Source organism: Pipra filicauda, unplaced genomic scaffold (assembly GCF_003945595.2).
Source record: "Pipra filicauda isolate LSUMZ 115617 unplaced genomic scaffold, ASM394559v2 scaffold8_size5757611_pilon, whole genome shotgun sequence".
Taxonomy (NCBI): Eukaryota; Metazoa; Chordata; class Aves; order Passeriformes; family Pipridae; genus Pipra; species Pipra filicauda.
In genome coordinates, this window is record NW_024105087.1 from 4082835 (window position 1) to 4106972 (window position 24138).

A 24138-nucleotide genomic window follows, 5' to 3' on the forward strand; every position below is an offset into this window, starting at 1 on the left:
AATACAGCCACAGGAGTAAGAAAAGTTGAAAAACTGCTACAGTATTCACCATTTTTCTGTATGTTAGATACAGATGGAATACAAGGTGACTGATCTTGCAGTAATAACATATTCAGCACTGCTGCATCTCAAAAAAATCATTATATCCAAATTTAAAGCATTTAATTATTATGCCTAAATTTTGACAATAGATTCAGACACATCAGGTCTATTTTTTCTAGATAGTCACTGAAATGTCACTGAAATCAAAGTGCTACCACTGTTAGTTCAATAGCTTCTCATTCAAACTTTCTACCTCTCTTCTACTTGGCAATAGTTTAAAACAAAAAGAAAATAACACTAGTGAAAATCAGTCTGAAAGAAAAAACAGATACTAATATTTTTATTAAAAAATTGTCTTTGCTACATGACTTTGAAGGCAGAACTGTAAAATGTTGCTCTGTAGCTAATAACTCTCTTCACCACAACATAATGGAGCAGTAAATCAGCAGAACAGGGAAGCAGATTTTTAGGTTTGGGTTTTTTTTAGTAAATAGTTTATTCTTGTCTTCTGAATACATAACACCTACTCAGGGTAGTTTGTAATATTAATGGACACATTAATATCATATTGAGTGGTGGAATCAGTATTTTCTCCACTACACTGAGCTATATATTCCTAAAGAGTTGAACCCAGGTGCATGTCCTAGATTTGAGTTACAGGTGCATGTCTCACTCATGTCCTTACTCAACTTTGAGGAGGCAAGACTGAGGCAGCTTCTTGTCACCGCGTTCTGGACACAGGAAAGAAAAGGCTGAGGGGTAACAGGAGAGACCTGGCCAAGTGCCCAATGCATCCCCACATACTACAGTACTTATGTAGCCAGGGTGACATAAAATGCATTGGAGAAGGCCACAGATGTTGAATCAGCAAATTCATCGGTAAGATCCATTCATGGCTTCCAATAACTAAGTTGAAAAGTAGAAGACCAGAAAAACATTCCTGATAACTATGCTGTGAAAGAGTTTTAGAATTTGGGTGATGTGCAAAGAAGAATTGTTTCTTAAGCTGTTTTTCTTTTTTTTTAAAATCTGCAGTAATCTTGCATCTAATTTTCTCTTGAGTAGAGCCACCAAGAAGCACAAGAAATCATCATCTGTTCATAGAATCTATCTCTATTATGAAATACTTCTACATGCTTCTTCTAATTCCTCCTGAGGTACTGGCAGCAGACAAAATTATCACTTCTTCTCTTTCATTTGAACTCCTTAAAATTAAATCAAGTCACTGTCAGTAATTTTACTGCAGTAACAATTTTCAAGCAGAGACCTCAATGACTTCAATGAATATTAAAAGCCAATGGACCAATAAAAGTTACACATCAGGTTGTACCACTCTTCTTACTTAGTTTCTACTTATATCCACAGACCTTCACAGGAGTGACTGACAAGGAACAACTCCAGACAATCCTATTTATGTGCAGGACTAGTGAAGAAGCCCTACAAACTTGCTCAAAACAATGTCAGGGGCTCCAAACGAATTTCATCAACACAGGAACCATTAGTTCCATTAAAGAAACAAAATGGCATCTTTTTAGGAGGGAAATATGACATTGCTATCATGACAATGCTGTCACCTCTCTTCCTCTATTTTTGTACATTGTTTTCCTACTTATCTGTCTGCCAGTGCTGTGATGAGTGAGATCAGAACTAAACTCCAGGATTATTTTTATGAAGGAAATATGTCACTTCAGTTTCTTGGTTATATCAGAGCCTCAAGATTCTTTGGAAAATCATCATGTAACAGATTCGCTGCTTTGCGACAATATAATGATTTTATCACTGCTAAATTTCCTCTTTATGTTAGAAAAAGAAGAGAAAATCAACTGCCACTATTTAATTCCACCTATCAACATAAAAAAACATCTTATAGGGATAGCTGTCCAAAATGCTTTTCAGAGGCATCAACTTAAATTACCTTTCATTCAACCACAGATGCATTATTATTATCAGCATCAGCATCATCATGATCATCGTTTTAATTATTTACTGGATACAACATATATACCTAGAAGTTTGAAAAAACATTTTTATTGTTTTTACTGCCACTAGAGTTAAGTACTTGTTTGTATTGCAGATAGAGACAAAAAAAATAACAGAAACTGCTATATTCAGACACTTTTGTATAAGAGGGAAAATTTTTACTTTATTTTTTTTAGGGAAAAAGAATTGTTTGCCCTTTGTTACTATCATTGCTCCAAGACTGGAAAAGAGGTGAATGGTTTTTGCTTACTTCAATGAAGAGTCTCTAAGTTAATTAAAGAATAACATTATATGCATTATGTTATCAAGGAATCACAGAATATCCTGAGTTGAAAGGGACTCACAAGGATCATCAAAGTCCAGCTCCTGGCCCTGCACAGGACAGCCCTAAGAGTCACACCTGGCCCTGCACAGGACAGCCCTAAGAGTCACACCTGGTGACCAAGAATATCGTCCAAACACTTCTTGAACTCTGTCAGGCTTGGAGCTGTGAGCACTTCCCTGGGGAGCCTGTTCCAGTGCCCAACCACCCTCTGGGGGAAGAGCCTTTCCCTGATATCCAACCTAAACCTCCTCTGACACAATTTCAGGCCATTCCCTCCGGTCCTGTCCCTGGTCACCACAGAGCAGAGATCAGTGCCTGCCTCTCCTCTTCCCTTCATGAGGAAGTTGTAACTGCAGCGAGGTCTCCCTGCAGTCTCCTCCAGGCTGAACAGACCAAGTGCCCTCAGCCGCTCCTCACACGGCTTCCCCTCAAGGCCCTTCACCATCCTCATGGCCCTTCTTTGGACACTCTCTAATAACTTTATATCTGTCTTACAATGTGGTGCCCAAAACTGCCACAATATTCAAGGTGAGGCCGTCCCAGTGCAGAGCAGAGCAGGACAATCCCCTCCCTCTCCCAGCTGGCGATGCTTTGCCTGATGCCCCAGGACACAGTTGGCCCTCCTGGCTGCCAGGGCACTGCCAGGGCACTCATATTCAACTTGCCATCGACCAGGACCCCCAGGTCACTTTCCACAGCATGGAATAGACTGGATATTTGGGTTAACATCTATGAATATGTGTAAATGAATAGAGGACTTGAAAAAGGCAATGAGTTACCTCAGCAAAGCACTTCACTGGAATACGTTGGCCTAAGTTTGATCAGGGACAACCAAAAATTCATTGATTCCATTTTACGTTTTCTACTACACCAGTATATGGGAAGAATCAGACACAATGTGCAAAATACACACAGTCAAAATACTGGCACTACACACTTTTCTCGAGTAAGCCCAGAGTACACATTCAGTGATCCTTGCACTTTGTGTGTGGATGCAGTGGTTTAGATACTGGTTTGCTGGGGTTTTTTTAATTGCTGACTGTACACTTTCTGCACTGTCTGCTGGAAAACCATCTATCCACATAGTATTCTCCATCACTGATTTCTAGTTTTAAAGCCTATAACAGGTAAGCAAAACCAAATACCCTTCAAGTAGTCTGTCAAGTAGAGACAATTGCTACCACTGTCACAGCAATCTCCCATCCTTGTAGGTAAGGGACCATGGACAATGATTGTAGGAATCAGACTGCAGGGGATAAACACAAAAATGTTATAAGAACCCTTGTTTTAAAACTACCATTTGGATTACGTGGAGTTTGTTTTATTCTATTTATTTATTATTTTATATAATATACTCATTCCTCAAATTCTTTACTCTTTCTATTTAAGAGCTGGAGTCTTGCTTCTAGGCACATTCCCTTCCTCCTTACCTGCAAAGTATATAAAGCCTCTGTTCTTGCCAGCCTGCATTAAACATTGCAATACAATTATCCTCTATCACTGGACTGTTATCTCAGGGAATTGAATTAGACTTCCTAGTTTAGAAACATCAAATTATTTACACAAAATATTATAGTTGAAACAGATCCAGTTTAGAGCATTAAATGATGGTTAAGGTAGTGAAGACTAAAAAGATCAGGTCACTGATTTAAAACAGAACTAAAAGTTGAATTTGATCCTGAGGGTACCTGTTGAGAGTCATATCAAGCAGGTTATTGCCTATTCAGAAGCACGGAAAATCAGTTTTTCTTTTAGCCTTGTCTCTAAGTTGCAGCTATAAAAGTTTCCTCAAGAAAGGTTTGTTTTGAACCAATAGCAGTTCTGTGGGAATTTCGCTGTCAGTTTTTCACAAGTACAAGTTATCAGAACTTTTGGTTCAGAAATATGAAACAGCTTTAGATGGATGTTCAAAAACACCCCTGATAAGTCCCTTCTGTTTTGATACCTTACCTACAGGGGTAGAAAGGGAAGCATTCAGCAAATCACAGAATCATATAAGTTGGTTCTTTTCCTGAAAAAGGTGCAATATATTTCATTTCTCACTCTTTCAACACAAACCAAAACCCTTTCTTGCAGAAAAGACTGTCTTAATTTTTATATTGCCCTTATAGTTGAAACACAAAATTATCAGTTAGCATGTCCTATGCACTTTAAATTAATATAGTTTCTTATTGAAGATTACTCTGTCAAGAGTGTGTCAATACATCTTTCATCCATGAAAGCTTTTTGTTATATAGTTCTCACTGTTCTAGGCATAACCTGATTACAATTTAAATTTTCTTGATATATCTGGGTTTTACTTGCATCACCACTCTAAATTGTGACAAGAAATCAACATGGAACAACACCCAAACGCATTTCCAGAGTAAAATACCCCCCAGTAGACTTAGGAGTTTTCCATTGGTACTTACCCCATAACTAGATGTTATTTCTTACCTCCACCCTCCAACCTATTCCCATCAGTGCCCATTCACCTCTCACTCCCCTGACCATGAAAGTCTCCCCATTAAACAGGATGAAAGCTGTTGCACCAACCCTCCCCCCTTTCTGAATTTAGGGGGTCAGTTGCTTTTTATGTGCGCTTCAAATATGCGCAGTTTTAAAGCAGCTTCCCACCAAGGGCAGCTTGTGCTGCATTTGAGGTTAAACCAAGAGAGATCCCCTCTCCCTGGGATCCCTGAGCACTCCCAGGCCCCCTCGTGTGTCCCGTGGCTCCCATGGGAATGTTGAGCACCCACAGGTCGGGGGGGCCCTAAGCCAAACTTGCTCCCACTGGCATCACAGCAAAAGCTGGCTGAATTCAATAGGATGGAAAGGAGCCCAAAGGATGAAAATACGAAGATAATGCTGTGGAATGCTGTTGCTGACTAGTTGCATTTGAATTTAAAGTGAGGAAAAGATGAAGGGAAAGAAAAAACTTTGGTAAGAGTTATAAGATGCTATGTTTTCCATTCCCAGTACGAGGAAGTTTTCACTTCCTTGCCAGGAAGAATTGTAGTGTCTCTTGTCATTACTCTATTTCATTATTTAAATTAAAATAATGGCTGAAAAACATTTCTTCCCTTTTCCCCCTTATACATGCTAAAATATAAAAAGGTAGAGATAAGATCCAACCTTTATTCCACTTTGAACAAGCTTGTGTATATCCAAAAAAGGTTCCTTGAGTATGTCTCCTTCGGGAGTGAAAATCTTCACATATCCTTCTTTCTCAAGAATGAAGAGGCGATGGGATCCATCCCCACAATGTACTGCTCCAACAGGCTGCCTTAGTCCACTCACAACCTCCTGAATACAGAAGCAGTTGTGCTTGTGTTTTCTAAAGAAATTTAAAGAAAACATGAGATGTTTCTTCTTTTTTGTAACCGTGACACAACAACGTCCCTAAAAGATAAAATTTCTGTTCTGCAGTGATACTAGAAAGTTTATATTATAAACCAGTTTTATGTATTTAAATATATAATCACATATCCAGAATAAATTACTTCCTTGAATGCAGGGAAGCAGATAATACTGAGAATCAGTTTGAATTCCACTTGAGCAAAATTTGGTCTGTATGCAAGAAAGAGAAAATTAAATAAACTTAGATCCAATATGTAGAAGAATGGGAGAGAAAAAAAATTGGTAAAAGAAGAGAATAATTTAGAAACACAGAATTTCTACCATAAAATAAACATACTAAATTTCATCACTTTGACAAAATTTGGCTTCTAAAACCCATTTAAAATAGTGACTTACAATGGGATAATCTAATTTAATTATTTTCATGAAGAAAAATACACTATTGAAATAAATTGAAGATCATGAAATAAATGTTTTACTAATAAACTTATTGTAGTTGTTTACAATAAAGTAAAGTAATATTACATTCAGGTAGAAATTACTTCCCAGAACTATGTATGATCCACAGGCTGGACGATAACCAACATCCACAGGGTGGATCAAACCAGGATTCTAACACCTTTTCAGCAAGGCAAATATCAAATGGTACTGAAATGTTGAAGTTAATGTAACTTTCTCTTTTGATGTACACTAGCAGCAGCAAAAGAAAGTAACATCTGGAAAACACAGCTGCTGAGCATAAGGACATACTGAGCTGTTTCACTGTGAAAACCACAGGCTTTGATAGGTTTTTGTTTTGGTTTGTTTTTTTGGTTTTTGTTTTTTTTTTCAGATTAAACAGCATTTATCTTTATGAACCTGTTGATCTCTTCCTCTTTGTCATATTCTTCCATGTGGTCCAGGGAGTTAGAGGCTGGCCCTCGCACTTGTTTTCTTGGAAAATCTGGAAAGCACACGCCACCATCTTTTCTTGCATAGTAATAGCAAAACTCATCAGCTGTAGTTTGGAGAAAACCTTAAAAATGCAAAAGAGCATACAAATATTTAGTGTGTTGTCATGTCTGCATGTTTAGTGTCATCAAACTCATCTTTAAAAAGATTACAGTGGAAAAAGAGGTCATTTTAAACAAAGCACTATCTGCAAAAAAAAAGGCCTGCTCTGAATAAACACAAACTGAGTATTACCTTTTACAGTTTATTAATCTGTATTTGTATTAAACCTGATTTCAGTGTGCTTATGTAAAAATACCAATTCGTTCAAAATGACACAATTCACTGACTAAAAAATTAAGAGACAAAGCTCAGAGTTGAGGCTATGATACACTTCTCCCTGATTTTAACCTATCAATCAAGTGCAGTATCTGCAGTAAAACAGCTCGAGTAGCTTCTGTGTAACTTTTTTTTTTTTTTAAGTGGCTTGCTGTAGTCAAAATCTCAGTAAAGACTTTGGTAAAAGGCATGAAGTAAAGACCGTGGAGTGCTGCCAGCAAAGGGCATCGGTTGGAGAGGTGAATAATCACCAGTCAGGTGAATCTCAGAAAGAAGTGCTGCTGAAAACTGCCCTGGGTTGACATGCAGTTGGCCTCTGGTTGACTCCCAGCATCGAAATGGGTGAACACAGTGTCCTATCATGAGGTTTTGCTTCTCAGCCCCCAAACCCTCCTGAGGGGGATATGCCTCATGCTGCACTGGAGCTGGCTTGGATGAAAAGTGGTCTTTAGCTTTTAGGTTAAAATGGGAAGGAGTTCGAAGGTCCACATAAACAGGGAGTTGGTAAAATGAGGGCCTTTGAGGAAAAAACCTGCCACTACTGCTTTTACACTATGTTTAATGACATTAAAAGTATCTATTTCTGTTCACAAACCTATTTCTAGTAATTTCTATCCAGTTTTTAAGCACGAGTATTAAATCTAAGAAGACATAGTCTGGCTAGTTATACATGTGCTATGTTATTAGAACGTGAAGATAATATGTCTTAAGTTGCCTTCATTCCTTTTTGTATTATTGGCAACTGTCTTACGATGTACTGTGGTCCAGGACATAACTCATAGGATACACAGAATTAGCACTTAATTGGAATTAGAGGCCTAATTCATGCATGGCTTTACCACTTGTGAATAATGCAGTAATCCATAGGTCTTGGCCATAAAACCTCTGGCTTAGAATGTACAGTAAGAGCTGATCAGGGACAGCTGTGTTTCATTGGAAGGTGCCAGTTTCTTTTAAGCGAAGCTTTTTCAGGAACATTATCAGTTTTGACAAAATTTTAGTTACCATGATGTTTCTGGTCTGAACTCAAACTTCTGGTCTAAATGAGAAAGAAAGAGACAGCAAACCTCCTATCACTATACTCCAATGTCTTGTAATTAGGGTGTTTCATTAGGAGGAGGAATATTCAGGTCAATGCCCCTCATCTGTCAGGCAAGAGTTTGACCCTAAGTCTCCCATTTCCCAAGTAAATGTCCTAACAACGACTTTATTAGCTATCCTGGGGTGGTCTCTCTGTGGCTTTCTTCATGGAAAATTTCGAAAGAGTTCAATTTCTTCCTTATGTGGAATAGGAAAATTTTTTAGATCCCAGAATTTTTGTGGAGTGGAAAGCCTTTCCCACCCAACTATACTTCTTTTCATATACATCTTCCTTTAAAAATATTGGAAAAATAACATGACAAAGCCTGCCTTTGGTTTCTATAAAATAATATCTGGAAACACATGGTAGTGTCTTGTGGTGTAAAAGTTTAATTACCATGATTTGGAGCTTCAGTAAATTTCATCTCTGAGGAGCTGGTTTTAATTTATAGTAGTTATTTGGAGAAAATGGAAGATATAATTCCAAGTGGAAAAACGGAAGAGGAACTCTGATATAATCACAGAGTACTATTCCAAGGCTTGTAGATATAAAGCCAAAATCAAAGGTAATCTAAAATCTTGCTGTTGAATTATTTGACTTAAGAATACAGAGTTTTGTCTTTAATAATTTATTTCTCTAGGCACAGAGGGTCATTCAAAAAAACGCAACAGCAAATTAGAGGTGTACGATTACTAAGAATTTCTAGAATTTTCCAAGTATACCATCTCCTATTTACTATAGACAAATTACTCTTGGCTTGAATGGTTTCTTTAGTCAGGGAAGCTGAGAGCATATTGTGATCATGTTGTTCACTCGGTACATGTCCCTTTCAAATAACAATCAGATGCAAACTCACTTGACTAGTGCAATGCCTTTTCTTACATGTAAGACTAATCCCATTTCCTTATGAAAGATTTTATCATGCACTTAAGTACATGTTGCACTGCAGTTGCCTTTTGCTATTTAGCAAGCCCATCAGCAGGTTCCAAGAAGGGATAAGGCTTATGTTCCATTTTCATTACAAGTGCTTGTAAAAAAATGGGGTTAGAATTAAACTGAGAAAAATGTTGCATTACTAGAAGGAATGTAACCTCTGTAAATACAGTTTCACTTGTGTATTAAGAGTGAAATTTTGTTATTTTGTTGTATAAAAACCATAGTAACTTACAAAAAAAAAATAAATTTGCATGTGTTATATATGCTCAATTTAACATACTAACAGAATCACTGAAGGCAGTTAGAAAAACATTTGCTTCTACTCCCTATCTGCTTGAAGCCATTTAATGTCTTCTGTCTCGTGCTTAGATTGTAAGGTCTTTAGTGTAGTTTGCCATTTTGTTCAGCATTTGTACAGTGTCCAGAAGAATGGTCCCTGACAAGTGCTCCTAAGCAGTAGAACTGTTTGGAGGGGAAAAAAAAAAAAAGATCATTTTGCTCAGTCAAATACAGCTCCGTCACTGTCCTCTGTGAGAACTGTGCCTAATAAGGACTGCAACCCTTGGTCCTGTGTGAATTTCTGTACTAACTACTTTATTTTAAAACTCATACATATTATTACAAATTTCCTACCATCTGTGTACGTGTTGACAGAGCAGTGCCTGTGTTAACAAAGAAAATTGAAATCACAAAGGAAGATTAAACATCATGTTTAGGTGTCAGATTTTGCACAGGCTTGCATTTCTGTGCTTTTAAAACTTTGTCTTGCAAACAAGAATCAAATGACAGGCTTTTCAGTTAAGGCAGTTACAGTGAAGGCTTTCTGTATTCCCCTTTATAAAACACTGTGGGAATAAGTTACATGATTACAAGCCTTTTCAAAGGAAAACTTCTGATTCAGCTGATCTCCACCTCCTCTCTCCACTTGTATTTGCATTCAGTTGTTCCTCACACCGTATCTCCCTTCCTACCCTACCTTCACCAAATTCCATTTTGCTGGATTCCCTGCTTATCCATTCCCTTGCCTCTTCTCTTTGATATACAACTGCAGTGTCGTGGTAGCCCGTGTCCCAGTCTTTACAACAAATTAAGTTCCTATTCACTCCCTTTTTGCACTGCACACAGGATTGAGTATCATCCACTCATCTGAGTAGACTTACCCTGGCTTTGAGGACATTTGGAAATCAGGCTCACCTGCTTTATTTCTGCTGTGACCTTGAGCACACAGTTCAGTATTATGTAAAAGAAGTATTTTCCTGCTTTGGGGTTTTTTTTCCTGATTTGCACTTTTGACAGCTAGATGTGAACAAAAAAACTGCATTTGCCTCTCTCTTCTCAACTGCCAGTGAAAACCAAATCAAAGACATGATTCCAGACTGACTGTTTCAAACTGTAGTAAGTCCCCTGGTAGCTCACATCATTTCCTATTGGTTTTCAAGTGACCAGTGGCCCTTTTCTCATACTCAGATGTTGCCTGTACCTGCACATGGGCAGTGCCAGGGTTAATCCCCTTGATGCCCTTGTTATCAGTAGCAAAATTATGAGCCACTACTATTTTTTCTGCAGGTTGACTGTGTTGACTGTGACTATCAATCAGTGACGTTAGAACTTCTGGGAGTGCTGTGTGAGTTGTAGAATTTCTTAGAATTCCAGCATTTGGGGGTGGGGTGCCCCTGTTTGTTGTTAAAAAAATCCTATCAAGCATCTGTTCTTGTAATGCCTGGATTCAGATCAGGGCCTGGATCTGAATTCACCCACAATCATCTGGAACCCATTCCTTCAAATGAAAATAATGGAGACCAGACAGTTCAAAATCTCTCCCATGTCCTTGAATGGCACTGTGGCTGTGACACAGGTTTGTTCCTTAGAATACACCACTTCCACTGGCATGGATCAAGTTTCTGCTTATGTCCAAAGGCAGAATCAGCCATGCCTTTCTTTACTTGCTACATTAACAATAAATATTAGACAGTCTTCCCTTATGACCTTGTAAAACTTAAAATTCATGTCGTTTGAAGATACTCCATTAAACCACTCAACTCCAGTGTCTCCACCACTAATCACTTAAACTGAGGCTTACAGTAAAGGTTAGATGAGAAATAATCTGGAATGAAGCAGGGAAGTTCTAATCTCATAGTCTTTGTGAAACATTATACTCTCCTGCATATCCACACAATCCTAACAGCTATTTTTATTATTCTGTTTGAAGAAAGAATAGGGTCCCCTTTTTCTCTGAATACTCCTAAAGAAGTCAATGGCAGTTATGATACAGTCATAACTGGTGGGCAAACTGCTGTCTTCAAAAGAGTTAACCAAGCATCTGCTACAGTTTTCATCTTTGCAAGAAGAGACAGAACAATAAATGAATTTTTGAAGCTAACTCAGTCTTGGTTAATATGTAGTGCTAAAATTTCAATCCCAGAAAAGATGCTTGCTATCTTAAAATGCTAATAATATTTCTCATTTGCGCGGGACTTAAGGGATAAAATTATTTTTGTAGTCAGCGATTTCCTTAAACTCCGTTGTATTGGTGTTCAGAAACAATTAGCACTCCCTAATGGAGGAAGAGTAATTATTCGACTTTTTAACAAATGCACAGTGAATCATTGCCAGAGACCTTGGGTTTGGGGGCCTGTTAATTTTCAACTCTTTGTTTAATCCTCCAGGCTAAGCTGAAAACACAGCTTCCCCATTTTCTATTTTTTTCTGTCTTTGGCAATAAATATTATTATGGATATATGAGTCTCACAAGGAAAATAGAAACCCCAAATAAGTTGTTATTGTAATTATTTATATTTCAGAATGTATAAGACTATTGAACTATACTAAAATCCTGTAGGCTGTCTTCTCAAAAAGAGGGACCTGAATCTTAATTAATACCTTTGGGAATCCTAGAATAGGTATCAGCAACCATATGTACCAGTCACCAAACTAACCCTGTTGGTGGATGTAAGTAAGCAACAACTTTTTGTTAGCACAACCTACTTTCAGAACAAGTATTTAGAATGATTATTAGCATCAGATTGATGTAGGAAAAATCCTATTTTAACTGATGCTGAAGTATATAAGCTCTTTTCCTGCAAAGCACAGTGCTCTGCCCAGTGCTAAAGTTATGCTTTCATCTGGTTATCTTTCAAGACAACCTGGGTGGTCACAAAAAGCACTTGACATCTTGATGCACTTCAGCAGTTTTACATATACACAAACTTTGTAGAAAAATAAATTTGTCATTCGTCACCGCATATGTTGATCTGAGGAGCAAGGTTCCTGTGGCTACAGCTCCTGTGCTGCTCAGCCCTTTCTCATTCTCTGTCCCTCCCTCCACCTCCTCATTCCTTCTCCCTTTTCCCTCTTTCACTTTTTTCAGTTAAACACATTGTTTCCTCATAAACACAGAATTTCACAAAACAACTATGAGGGTCTTGCTCTGCAAACTATGATAATTGTTTGCACTAGCTACAAACTCATGTCAAAAATGTCTTTGTGTGGACTTCTTATATGGGCCAAACATTTAGAATATCTAATCTGTTATCGCTGTTCAGCAGGCAGTCTTGGCAACTATGATCTATTCTGCTTTGCTTTGGGGAATGTGATAAAGAGCAAGAAACAGCTGGTTTAAGAAAGCCTTAGAAACATCTCTTAGTTTATAAAGACAATAATAATATTTTCATATTTGAATGGGTTGAGATACATGTTAAACCACAGTAAAGGGAAAATGTAAGTCAATTCAAAATGTTTTCCCAAGTCAATAAAAGAACACTGCAAAAAAACTCCTGTGCTCTTGGGATTTCAGAGAAAACAAGTACACACTGTACACATGCAATTAAAAAACCCTCCTCCAAATCCCATCCACTTAAACTATACCCTTTACTCAAATATGTTTATATTCTATTACAGAGATGTGTTCATATGTAAAAAATGACTATTCACAAATTCATTTTTCGTCTCATTATCAACTCTATTTTCCAGTCTGCTAGTAAAAAAAACCAAAAAAACCCAACAACAACAAAAAAGAAATCTCAAAAGAATTCTCAATCAATTTAATTATTTTCTCCTGTGTGGCATTGTTTGTAAGTAGTGTTTGGACGGCGAAAAAAGCATAGTTTAAAAATGACAGTCTTAAACATATAAATAATTTACTATTGAGAATACCAAAGATGTTATTTAACGTAATAGTGTATTAAGACAGTGTTTCTAAAAGAACCGTCTTCTGCGGTTATTTTGTTGATACAGTTACAAGTGATAGCACACATTTGGTGACTGCCTTAGACAAGGCAGGGTAAATTCTGCTTTTGGTTATGTCCAGCTAACTCTACTGACTACAGTGAGGAAGTGTTAGGTTAGTTAAGAATTTGGTCGTTAACAGCACGTTGGAAGTGATTCAAAGATCACAGAACTCTATCAAATCGTTCCCTTTGATTTCAATGGGCTTTAAACCCTGTGGAAAAAAACATCAGTTTCTAGGGTAACAAAACCAGAAAAAAACACTTTACTCATCAGCTTTTAGAGTCTAAAGCAAACAGCCAGGACCTTTTATTTCTTGCATTTTGGAGCAATCTATTGTTTAGAATAGCCTTTTGGATGGCCAACTGTTTGTTTGCATGATTTGAATTAACAGGCAAATATTCCAGCAAAGGTAAAAGTTTGAGGTGCCTTTGACAACAATCAAGCCACGTGTGTGTCATGGAGAGTTTAACAGGAGGGTGGCAAGAAAGTGCTCAAAATATTTACCTCCCTACATAAGATCCACTGTGAAGACTGAAACATTCTGTCTTTGCTTGGGCAAAATCCCCTGAATATAAATGGGAATTTTTCCCAATTAAAAGCCGGATCTATAACCGCTCAGGCAATATCAACATATCAAAACAGACATCTTTTAGCCCCGTATTTTGTTATAGGTTTTACCTGGTATGTGACCTCTGCAAGTATAATAGAATTCTTTACAATAGTCTCTGCACAGGTAGGGAAGAGTTAGTTCTCTTTCAGCTGTTTCCCCTTTCTCAGGTGAGTGGAATAGGTTCTGAGCGTGAGGTGAGCAGTGTGCACATTTGATTTCCTCCAGTAGCTTCGCACATTCTGTGTTGTTGGTAACAGAAAGTATCTGCAAGCCACAAACCAGAGACAAATAAACACATGACCTGTTCCCCCATCTTACACAAAGGAAGATTGCATGACCTAATGTAATAAACAATGCTAGTGGGACAAATACAGTTAGTATCAATGCATTTTGTTTCAAGTGCAAATGAAATTACTATGAAATGTGCAATATGCCATTAGTACGGTGAGATTTTCATTTCTCTGATTTCTTACATAAGATTCTATAAGAACCTTATATAAGATTCTATAGGATTTCTTATCTGAGCTTGCTTCTCAGATGAGAATAATAGCACTGAAGTTATTTTAAAGACTCATGCCTGCCATCTCTTAATCATGTAGGCAATCTCTCAACTAGAGAGATATGTATATAAGGAGGAGTTACAGCAGCAGGCCTTTTATCCACTTCTCTTATGAGACATACCTACAAATCTAACTTGTAAGGTGTTTAGAGGCTAAAAATTAAAGTTCTACCATCAAAACACATCAGGAAAAACATGTCTAGGTATGTGTAAAGTAGGTGTATCTTGAACGACACCACTGCCTGGCTACTGAAATGACTGCTGTGGAATTGAGCAGGTGCCGTGGATTTTTCATGCTTTAAATGCTGCTCTGCTTTTTGCTCTCTCTAGTGCAAACTACTTGGAGGTGGGAAAACCTGTGTGTTTTCAGACATATCTTTCTACAAGTGAAAAAGTAGAATTTGTAACATCTTGTTTGCGTCAATATTGAATCTGTAACTTTGTCCTGAAAAAAAGAGCATATATTATGTATGCATAGCACTTGAAGAAGCATGAAACCACGACTGATGATGTGTTTAAGTAAACACAGGAGCCTAAGGAGCACAATGTCATCAAATCGTGAAAAATAATGGAAAACAGCATAGTTGTCTTTATTAGCTTTTGAATGCAGTGCACTTTGTTAATCTATTGTTAACCACATGGATTGTTTTTTGATCATTCATCCCAATGGTGGGTAGTGGGAAATGTGTTCCCTCTGTTGAGATCGACTGAATCTGATCCAATGCAAAAACAAAGCTCAGGTTCCTTCTGCCAGTTATTTAACAGAGTTATAAACAAGGACTGTAAGACACTTAGGTTAAGAAATATTAATGTGGCAAATATTTGTGTTTGTAAAATTTGTAAATATTTGTAAATAGCGCTTGAAAACATTGCTAGTTTTGCTATAGCTCATATCTCTGAGTTGATTTGTAGAAGGACTTTTCAATGTCACTCCTTTGCAACGTAACATTAAAGGGGAATTATCTAATTTACTTCTGAAAAAGTGAGTTATTCAATGCAGGAAGACTCCTGATATGTTTGAGTATGCTGTCTCCTACATCTGTTCTCTTCTTGGATGCTGTACTTTGATAACATAGTTCTGAACTCATCTTTTTATTTACAGATCATAACTACATGAATTTCAAAAGCTTGAGAGAAATGCACTTTCTGTTGTTTTCAACAGATAGGTATTCAAAATATTACACAATATATGTACAGCCTGTACATTTAAATGAAATTCTGGTTAAAACAACCTTGATTTAGAAGGCAAACTCTTCCCAGGAAAATTTAGTCTTACCATACGTATATTGTCAAAAGCCATCTGAAATGTGTACTAAAGTTTAATGTTGTAAGTTGGGACCCTGATTAGAACAGCGTTTGGCTTCTATCCTTATTCTCGATATGCTGCCACTGGCCTCAAAAATAATTCCTCCAGATTTGCCAGGATCATTAAATGCAATAAATGTTCTGTTCTTGACACTACCTGTTCTCACACTATCCTCAGCTTCATAGCACCTGCAATTCAGTAATGTGATTAACATCTGCCCCACATATTGTTTATTATCTCTCTTCAGACCCTTCTTGAGAATGTAACTGTCTCACATATTTTGGAAAGGGTTTGCCTTCTCTCTCTCTCTTTTTCTTTAAAAAAAAAAAAACCTTTAGGACGGTAATCAATTAATTGCATGTTGCATGTATGGCAGAAGGTTTGCATTGGTCCTGAATTCTTTGGGGAATTCTTTCCATGGCTGCAGGCTCTTCTCTCCTGAAAAAGTTTAGTTTCTTTTTGCTAGATTGCTCATTTGAGCCATAGCATTGCAACTGTTAACCTTGGTCTTGAGTTTTGTATGTTGTTCTAGATATGGTAAATGTGGAGGGAAATGCATTGAAGTCAAGAACTAAAAACACAATGACAACTACAATAAACTATAACCAAAATACATAACAACTAAAACTTTGAGCTTGACTTAATACTGCCTAGGACTGCAGTCCAGGTAGTAAAAAATAGACTTGACGTGCTTGCAGTAATCCATGCTGCTGAGGTAATCTGCATGAGCTGCACTTTATTAAGGGATGCTGTGATTTTGATGGGAAGGGGCCTGTATAATTCATTCAGGTCATTGTCTGCCAAATAGAACAAAGTCTGAAGCCAACAGGGGATGACTAAAAGCACTATCCATAAATGCTACTTTTAAAGAACATTATGTCACTTCTCTCCTGAAGTAAGGACAAAATGGCCCATTTGGGTGTTTCCACCAAAGGAAACTGTACCTTGAGTACAGACCCTTCAAAGTACTTGCCTACATTCAGTAGTATCACCTGGTTTGCAGAAGTCTCAGATGTTTTCATCAGGGAGCTCATCTCAGGCAGTAAGCTTTCTTGTGGTAGCACTATGACAGTGTGTTTAGAAGTACAAGTAAACACAAGGTATTACTAGGTAATTATTCAGTGTGCTTATTGAATTAACTCCACAGTGATGCAGATAGAAAACTGTACTTCTACTGGAAGACTCCAGAACACACTGTGTATGGAGGGAGGGGGAAGGGGGAGGGGAAATAAATTACAGGATAGCAAAGCTAATTTACTGTTTCTTGTGGAAAACGTAATTGACGTTGCCTGGTGATACAGGCTTGCCAACATTTCAGTCCTCAAAGTTAAGACAAAAGGATCCTAATCCCCCTGAGCAGCTGCTATCCAGGAATTAACCACAGGAATTCACCCCCTCATGTCATTTCTGGAATGAATCTTGGTCATATAATAGCTAATCGGAAGATTAAGGAAAGAGAGTCAATCAATTATCTGAAAATCAAGTACAATGTTACTTAACTTTTAGAATGCTCAAGCAAAATAGGGTGGTAACATTTCCTCTGTGTGAGGTCTGATGTGTAACTCTGTCCTGGCTTGGAGATAGGACAACCTCTCTCTTCTGAATTTCAGTAAATCCATAATGTATTTATCCTGGAGTATATTAAAACAGTTTTAAGCGAATTCTGAAACACTTATTTGAATTAAGCTTTTTGGATGTCTACTTTGAAAGTGACCTTAAAGTTGACAATGGCTTTGGTCTTTTGAAGAAATGTAAACTAATTTCCTCCTTCAATTTTTAAAGTCGTATGTGAAACCATCAAACTGCAGTGGTTTAAACTAACTGTGCTCTGGAAAATATGTAAAACTTCCAAACATTTATTGCAACATGCCTAATAATGATTATGCCTGCTGCTGACTAATTTACAACATCTGTAAGATCATCCTTTAATCTCTAGCCACATGAAAGTAAAATGGGTAGACTAAAGGTAAGATAAATCCTGGAATGCACAGGAAAACGTAGCACACTAAAGTGGTTTATCAACAAAAGGAAGAGTGCAAAGAAGAAACAGAAGATGACACAATAGACAGAAAATCTTTATGATTAATATTGTCATCTGTTTTGTGTACTCTGTCATATCTAGTTGGAGAAAGGCAGTATAATTTTGATGCTAACAGAAAAAAACCCAGTGAAATAAGTCATTGCATTAAGCCATATTTGATATACAAGCATTTATGTCTAAAAATCATGTGCTGACGAGATCGTTCAGCTGTTGAGTTGAACATATGCCTCTTCTGTATTATAGTGCTGGATTATGTCATTAAAGAGTTCGGTTTCAATTTTAGGGTAATATTTAAATAGATCATTGTACTAAGGCAGCTGTTAAAGGGACCCCAAGATGAGTTATTTGTTTAGTTGGATGTGTTCAACAATAGCCTTTGTTCATGAAAGAGCCAGAGCAAACAAATGATTGTAAAAGGGCACACTTGAAAACAATTACTTTTCACCCATTCCTTGACAGCCTTGGCTGTGAAACCATCCAAGGTAGAGAGGACTTCTTTGCCTGTCAGGCTGCAAGCAAACTTTTAGAAAAACTGATATTTTTGACTGGGATGTAGCAGCCCTTCGAAAACAAGGGGATATTGCAGAAAAATAAAAGACAGAGTTAAATGTCAACAGGATGCAAATATTGTACTTGAGCCAGTGCAATGTTGTATCGGCTTATTACGGTAGCTCCATTTTTCTTCCCAAAGCAGCAGGCAATGGTGGTCTTTTCATTATAAGCACAGATCAATACCTTGATCAAAAATTCTTGAAGACCCAGCATCTTGACCAAGAAGCTCTTATGAGAATGTCTACTGAGCATGCTCAATTAATTAATTTTTTTTTCTTTTAAGATGGTAGCGTTCAAGTTTCTGTTAGTGGCATAGCCACTCCATCATGTAGGTATATTATGGAGTTTAAAAAAGCTGGTTTTGGAACTGTAGTAGAACGCAGTTTAAAAATGTGCTTTTAGAAAACTTACATTCAAATGTGTCCCATAATACTTTGCCATGTCTTTTACAGAATGACCATCTCATTCTGTCAAGTGTAAATGACATATACTTTGACATTTTTTCTAAATATATATTGATATGATAAAGCAGATTTATGAGTTTCATAACCATTAATCTTTAGTGAAAAAAGTCTGATTTTACAACCCTGTAAAATAATATTCCTTAAAAAGTGTAATCTATATTAAAAAAAAAACAAAACAAAAAACAAAAACCAAAAAACCCCACAACCAATAAAAAGCCCAAATAAACAGGTTCGACAGCTCAGAAATAGATACTGTGGCATATAGGGTCACTTCCTCACACTTATGTCAGGTTTTTAGTACTGTTAGTAAAAGAGAAACCTACACTCAAAAGGAATTAAAAGATTTTTTAAGGAATAGTAAGAAGAGAATAAACCCTTCAACAGCATTGAGATGGAAAACTAACCAAAATTGAACTTCCAGTTTACTGCATTCAACCAGTTACCACAAGGGTCTCCAAGCATTGAATAATCTCAGTAGCATATATGCCACCAAGACATTGTAAACAGGGTGAATTAAGGACATATTTTCCAGTCTTGATTCTTTTTTTTCTTTTTTTTTTTTCCTTTCTCTTTTTCTCAGCTAGATCTTTCAGGTTATGTGTGTGGTTAGTTTATAGTTTAATTCAATTATCACACAGGAGCTTAATGACACTGTCTCTAGACAACATGAAGAAATATATCTGCCTTGAATCTCAAACTGCTGCTGCATATGGTATGAATAAAGAGAGATCTGCAGCTGAAAACCTGCAGTAAGACAGTTCTCACTCATCTGGGAATAGAGGGGGTAGGACAAATGCTCCCTCAAAAGGCATGAACATTTGGACAGAGCTGGGGACTGAAGGAGAATGATGTTCTCCAGTTTCACCCATTAGTGAACCAACTAACAAACACAATGGTGTTGTTGTTATTCTTTTGCCATAAGCAACAGGACTCTGTGTGTGGGCAGCAGTTTAGTGGGGAGGAGGATAAGTCGACCCCTTTTTGTCCTATTGATTTTTTCCTATTTGCATGACTTGAGCAAATTAAATGATGCAATATGGCTTTTTGTTACAAAACAAAGTGAGAGATACCACCCAGACACATATGTTGATTCGTAGAAGCTGTTTACATGAGAATGGAGTGAAATCTACCGTGAACTGAGCATAAAAATTCGATTCAGGCTGGGTATTTTTTTTTTTATTATGCTTGGGCCAGCAAGACTGAAACACAAGTTTTCCAAGAGTCTCTCAGACCTTGACAACTACAGAGTTGTAACTGAGGAATTCTTAATTAAACCTAAACCAGGATGAAATAGGGAAAAGAAAGAAAGAAAGAAAGAAAAGGAATAATAATAATAATAATAATAATTAAAAAAAAGACACTTGATTGTTTATTTCACGTGCAGTGACTCTTAATGACATTATTCAGCAACTTCCCTCCCTGTGCGTACCCCTGGATGCAGCACTGGCCATCATAGCAGAGCTTATCAAACGCAGTCCTGCCGGGTTAGGTACCCACGCGTTTGAAAATCTAAGCAACAGGCTGATAAGCAGAATTTAACTTGCTGAAGGATGCGGAGAACTTGACGATTTTAAGAAATCGGTGGGCAGAGGAGGTGCTTCCCTTCACATGACCGCAGCTTGAAATTGGGCAGAGAGGCTGCCAGGTAATGTGAAAAGGCAGAGTGTCTCACGGCACCTGGTGCGAGGCACCGGTCCTGAGCGAGAGCCGTGAGACCGGAGTCCTGCAGCGGAGACTTCGGGGGTCTTTCGCCGCTGGTACCTGTAACTGTGAGTACCACCGGGGCCCCGAGGCGGCTGGAGATCACAGAGTGTTGCTACACCGGCACCGGCCGCAATCCAAACCCCCTCCTAACTTTGCTCCGGAGGAGCAAACTGGACACGAGTCTTCACCCCAGAAAAAAAGCCAAGCCGGATGGCACCGCCGGGCGAAGGCAGAGCCCCCTCCGCTGCCGCTGCCCGGGCGGCGGCCGGAGCCCGTCCGGCTCCTCCGCCTTTCCCCGCAGCCGCGCCCGGGCAGCGGTACCTGCGGGCGGCCCGGCCCTGCTGCACGGGGACGGGGCCGGGGCCACCGCCAGAAACTCCGGCGCTGCGGACAAGAAGTAACTCGCAGGCAGAGCCGCCGGCCGGCACCGCGCTCCCCCCGCGGGGCGCCCGTCCCCTCCAGGGCGCGGACCTGCCGCGCTCCCCGCGCCTCCCGACGAAGCAGCCCCGCGCCAGGACCACGTCCCTGCCGCGCCCTCGTCCCCCGGGCAGGAACGGTCGCCCCCCGCCGCGGCATCGCCCCCACCCGCGTGGGAAACGCGGCAGGTTCGCGGCCGGTGCGTGGCTCCACGCAAAAAATAGGGAAACAACTCCAAAAACCTCCCCCCGGCCACAGCCCAGCGCAGCCCCAGGTGGTGCCTACCTTCGCCTCGGCGTGCGGCAGCCCCTGCGGCTCGGAGCGGGAGCAGCAGGACAGGCGTGGGTAGAGGCCGCGGCACATCGCCTCCCCGCCGCCCGGGGCCTCCGGGGACAGCACCCGCCGGTCCCGCTTCTTCAGCCGCCGCGGCGGGGTCCCGTTGAGGCACCTTCTCCTCCGGGCGCCGCTCTCCCCAAACTTGGCATCCCCCTCGAAGAAGCACAGAACCACGGCCACCAGCAGCAGCTTAAACGGCAGCATCTTGAGCATCATGCCTGAGGGAGCGTGTGAATGCACCCAAACCGGGGATGGGGGGGGGTGGGTGGGGGGAGAAGGAAGGAGGGGAATCCCACTGACTTTTCTTTGCACTTCAGATCAGGAAACCACCTCCCTCCCCCAGAAGGGGAAAGTCTGGAGGAGAATAATAACAGTAGCGGTTAAAAAGCCGACGGAGGAACAGCACCTCGGCCACCCCTCGCTTCTTCCAAAAAGGCGGACGCGAAGAGGCAGGAGCGGGGGACCGAGCCCCCCGAGCCCCCGGCGGGAGGATGCTCGAAGCCGGCGAAGTTGTGCGAGCGGCACAGGTTTTAGCAGCTGCCGCTGCCGCGCCGAGGCGCCGAGGCTCGGGGCGGGCCGGGCAGCGGGCGGCGGCAGCAGCAGCCCTTCACTTGTCGTCCCATAGGAAGGGTGTCCCCGCGGCGGGACTGCGGCGGCGGCCGGGCCGGGCGATGCCCCCTCCGCTGCTGCTGCTGCTGCTGCCGGCGGCGGCTGCGGCTCGCCCGGGCTCTCATGTTTCGCTCCCTCTTTTCTTCTTCTTTTTAAGCGGCGCGCGGGGAGGTGCTGCCACCGCGCGCCCTGCACGTCACCCGGCGGCATCCACCGGCCGCGCGTGCCGCCCGCCGGGAAGCGGGAGCGGCGGAGGGGCCGCGCCCGCCGGGAGGGAGCGGCGCGGGGGCGCGGCGGGAGCGCGGGGCAGGCGGCACGCCCCGCCCCACAGAGATGTCCCCCCCACCCAAAGGGGGTCCGGCTGCCCCTTTTCTCCCGGTGGAACGGGAGCCGGGCCTCCCGGAGGGAGGGAGGGAGGCAGGAGGCGGGCGCCTTCCCGCTCCCCTGTCTCGGCGGGAACCGGTGGAGCCGCGTCGGTGCCCGGTGGAAGGCGAGCGTCGTAGGTGGGTCCTGCGCCCCCGACGGCCGAGGCGCCCGGGGCAGGGCTCCCTCGGCGCTCGGCTCTGGGTCTGCTCGCCCGTGCCCGCCCATTGCCCCTATAACTCATCCCCGAACGCCAGGGAAGGTTCCAGAGGCGTGGGGCCAAGCGCGGGGCGGGCATCGACGGCGGGAGGTGCCCTCAGCTCCCGGTGGCTTTTTCTAGCGGAGCTGCGGAGTAGTTACTGCCACCGGAGTTGCCGTGGATTCTCAGACCCCTCGGTGTCTGTGAGCGCGGTGACACTCACGGCTTCGTTCTGACCGTGATAACCAAAGTACAACCTGTTGGTAATGGCGGCATGGAGGCCGTTTCTAAAGGTGGGAGGGAGCGGGATGTGGAGGGGTGAGCATCGTCCTGGTGTGCCGAGAACGGGGACCTGTGTGTGGGAAGAGTGGGATGAGCCGAGTACTTTGCTTGGTGGCAAGAGAGCACCTGCTTGACCAGAAGCCAACCAAAAAGGGAAAGACCAGCCCAATGTGAGCAGGGGGGAAATGGATTTGGGAAGAAAAACGTTGGAAGCCCAGAGAACTAGAGCCCAGGGTAGAGGCCGAGAACGCTGAGAGGAGGTGCTGCAGAGCCCCACAGGTGGCAAGAGGGAGCTGGAGGAGAGGAAGGAGAGGAAGCCCTCGGAGGTGGCTGAAGTGAGGGTGCAGCTACTGCCACTGACTTGGGGGTAAAGGGCAGCTGGATAAATAGAGTCAGAGGTGTATTTAGAGAAAAAATTGGCTTGTACCCAAAGAGCTCCCTTAGCAAGGAGAAAGGGAAAGAAGTATTGCCTGGATGTGTGCTGATGTGTACTAGTGTCTCTAAACCAACTAGGCGCTGTTCCTGTTCACCTACCATTTGTTTTTCACCAAACAAAATGAGTCTCTCCATATTTACATTTGAACTCTTACACAGTCCACGCTGAACTAAACAGGAGTTTGGCATAGATAAATGGTACATCAGATAAATTATTTAGTAGACATAAAGACTCTTTCCCCTCAAGTGCCTTTTTGAAGCTTAGTATTTCCTTTAACTCACGACTACCCCTTGTCTTGACTCTCATTTGACTGACAGTGCTCCCAGGCAAGGTGGTGTTCCCAACCAAGGCCCGAACCACATCCGCATGAGTGAGGGCGGCCTGTGGTGCAGCTTGGGTCCCAGCACTCATGTTAATGAGAGAAACAAGAGTGTATTCTGGGGATACAGCATCCTGCTTTGTAGTTTTAGAGAAAAGTACTGCTTTGCAATACATGAACTTGACTTGTTCCGTGATCAACCTGACATGGCTGAACTGTAGCAATGTAGCTCTACTACAACAGCTCTGCCCTTTTCATTGCTCTGGGTTATTACATAGATTATTTTAAAATAAAAGTGAGTCTGGTATACATCAGAGTAACTGTATCAGAAAGAAGTCACTTTTATTCCCAAGCAGACTCCTTACAGAGGGTTACTTGGCAGAACTGTAGTGGCCTAAGGACACAGCTGGAGGTCTGTATGCCTCTTTTCCCTGTGTAGGCAGGTGCTCATGCTTCTCATGCAGGTTGTGTGTACTGCATCTCCCTTACTGGAGCGGGAAAGTAGAACTTGGTGGAAGGAAGCGAGTGTGGGGCAGATACCCTCTTGAAAAAACAAATGTTCTGTGAAAATATCCGTTGAGCAGTTTTGGCCTGGTCCTTGCAGTTCCCGTCTCTCTGAAGGAGAGAGGAAGTGAAGAATATAAATCTGTATGATCAAAGTAATGCAGCTATTAGTAAATAACCTTTCTTCCTCCTTCAAGTGCTGCCTGCATAAATATCCATTTCTATGTATACCTGTACG

General features: G+C 41.1%; 1 protein-coding gene across 1 annotated transcript in view; it reads right to left on the minus strand.

Annotated features, from left to right (window-relative positions):
* The window catches only part of LOC113987939 (hedgehog interacting protein), a 73031-nt gene extending 51192 nt beyond the window's left edge, over window positions 1-21839 (minus strand). The window contains exons 1-4 of the mRNA XM_027721079.2: window positions 21138-21839; window positions 13878-14073; window positions 6545-6701; window positions 5462-5663 (exon numbers count right to left, since the gene is read on the minus strand). Of these exons, the coding sequence (XP_027576880.1) occupies window positions 5462-5663; window positions 6545-6701; window positions 13878-14073; window positions 21138-21404 (822 nt within the window). The 5' untranslated portion in view covers window positions 21405-21839. The remainder of the gene's footprint in view (window positions 1-5461; window positions 5664-6544; window positions 6702-13877; window positions 14074-21137) is intronic.
* Between the last annotated feature and the right edge of the window lie 2299 nt (window positions 21840-24138).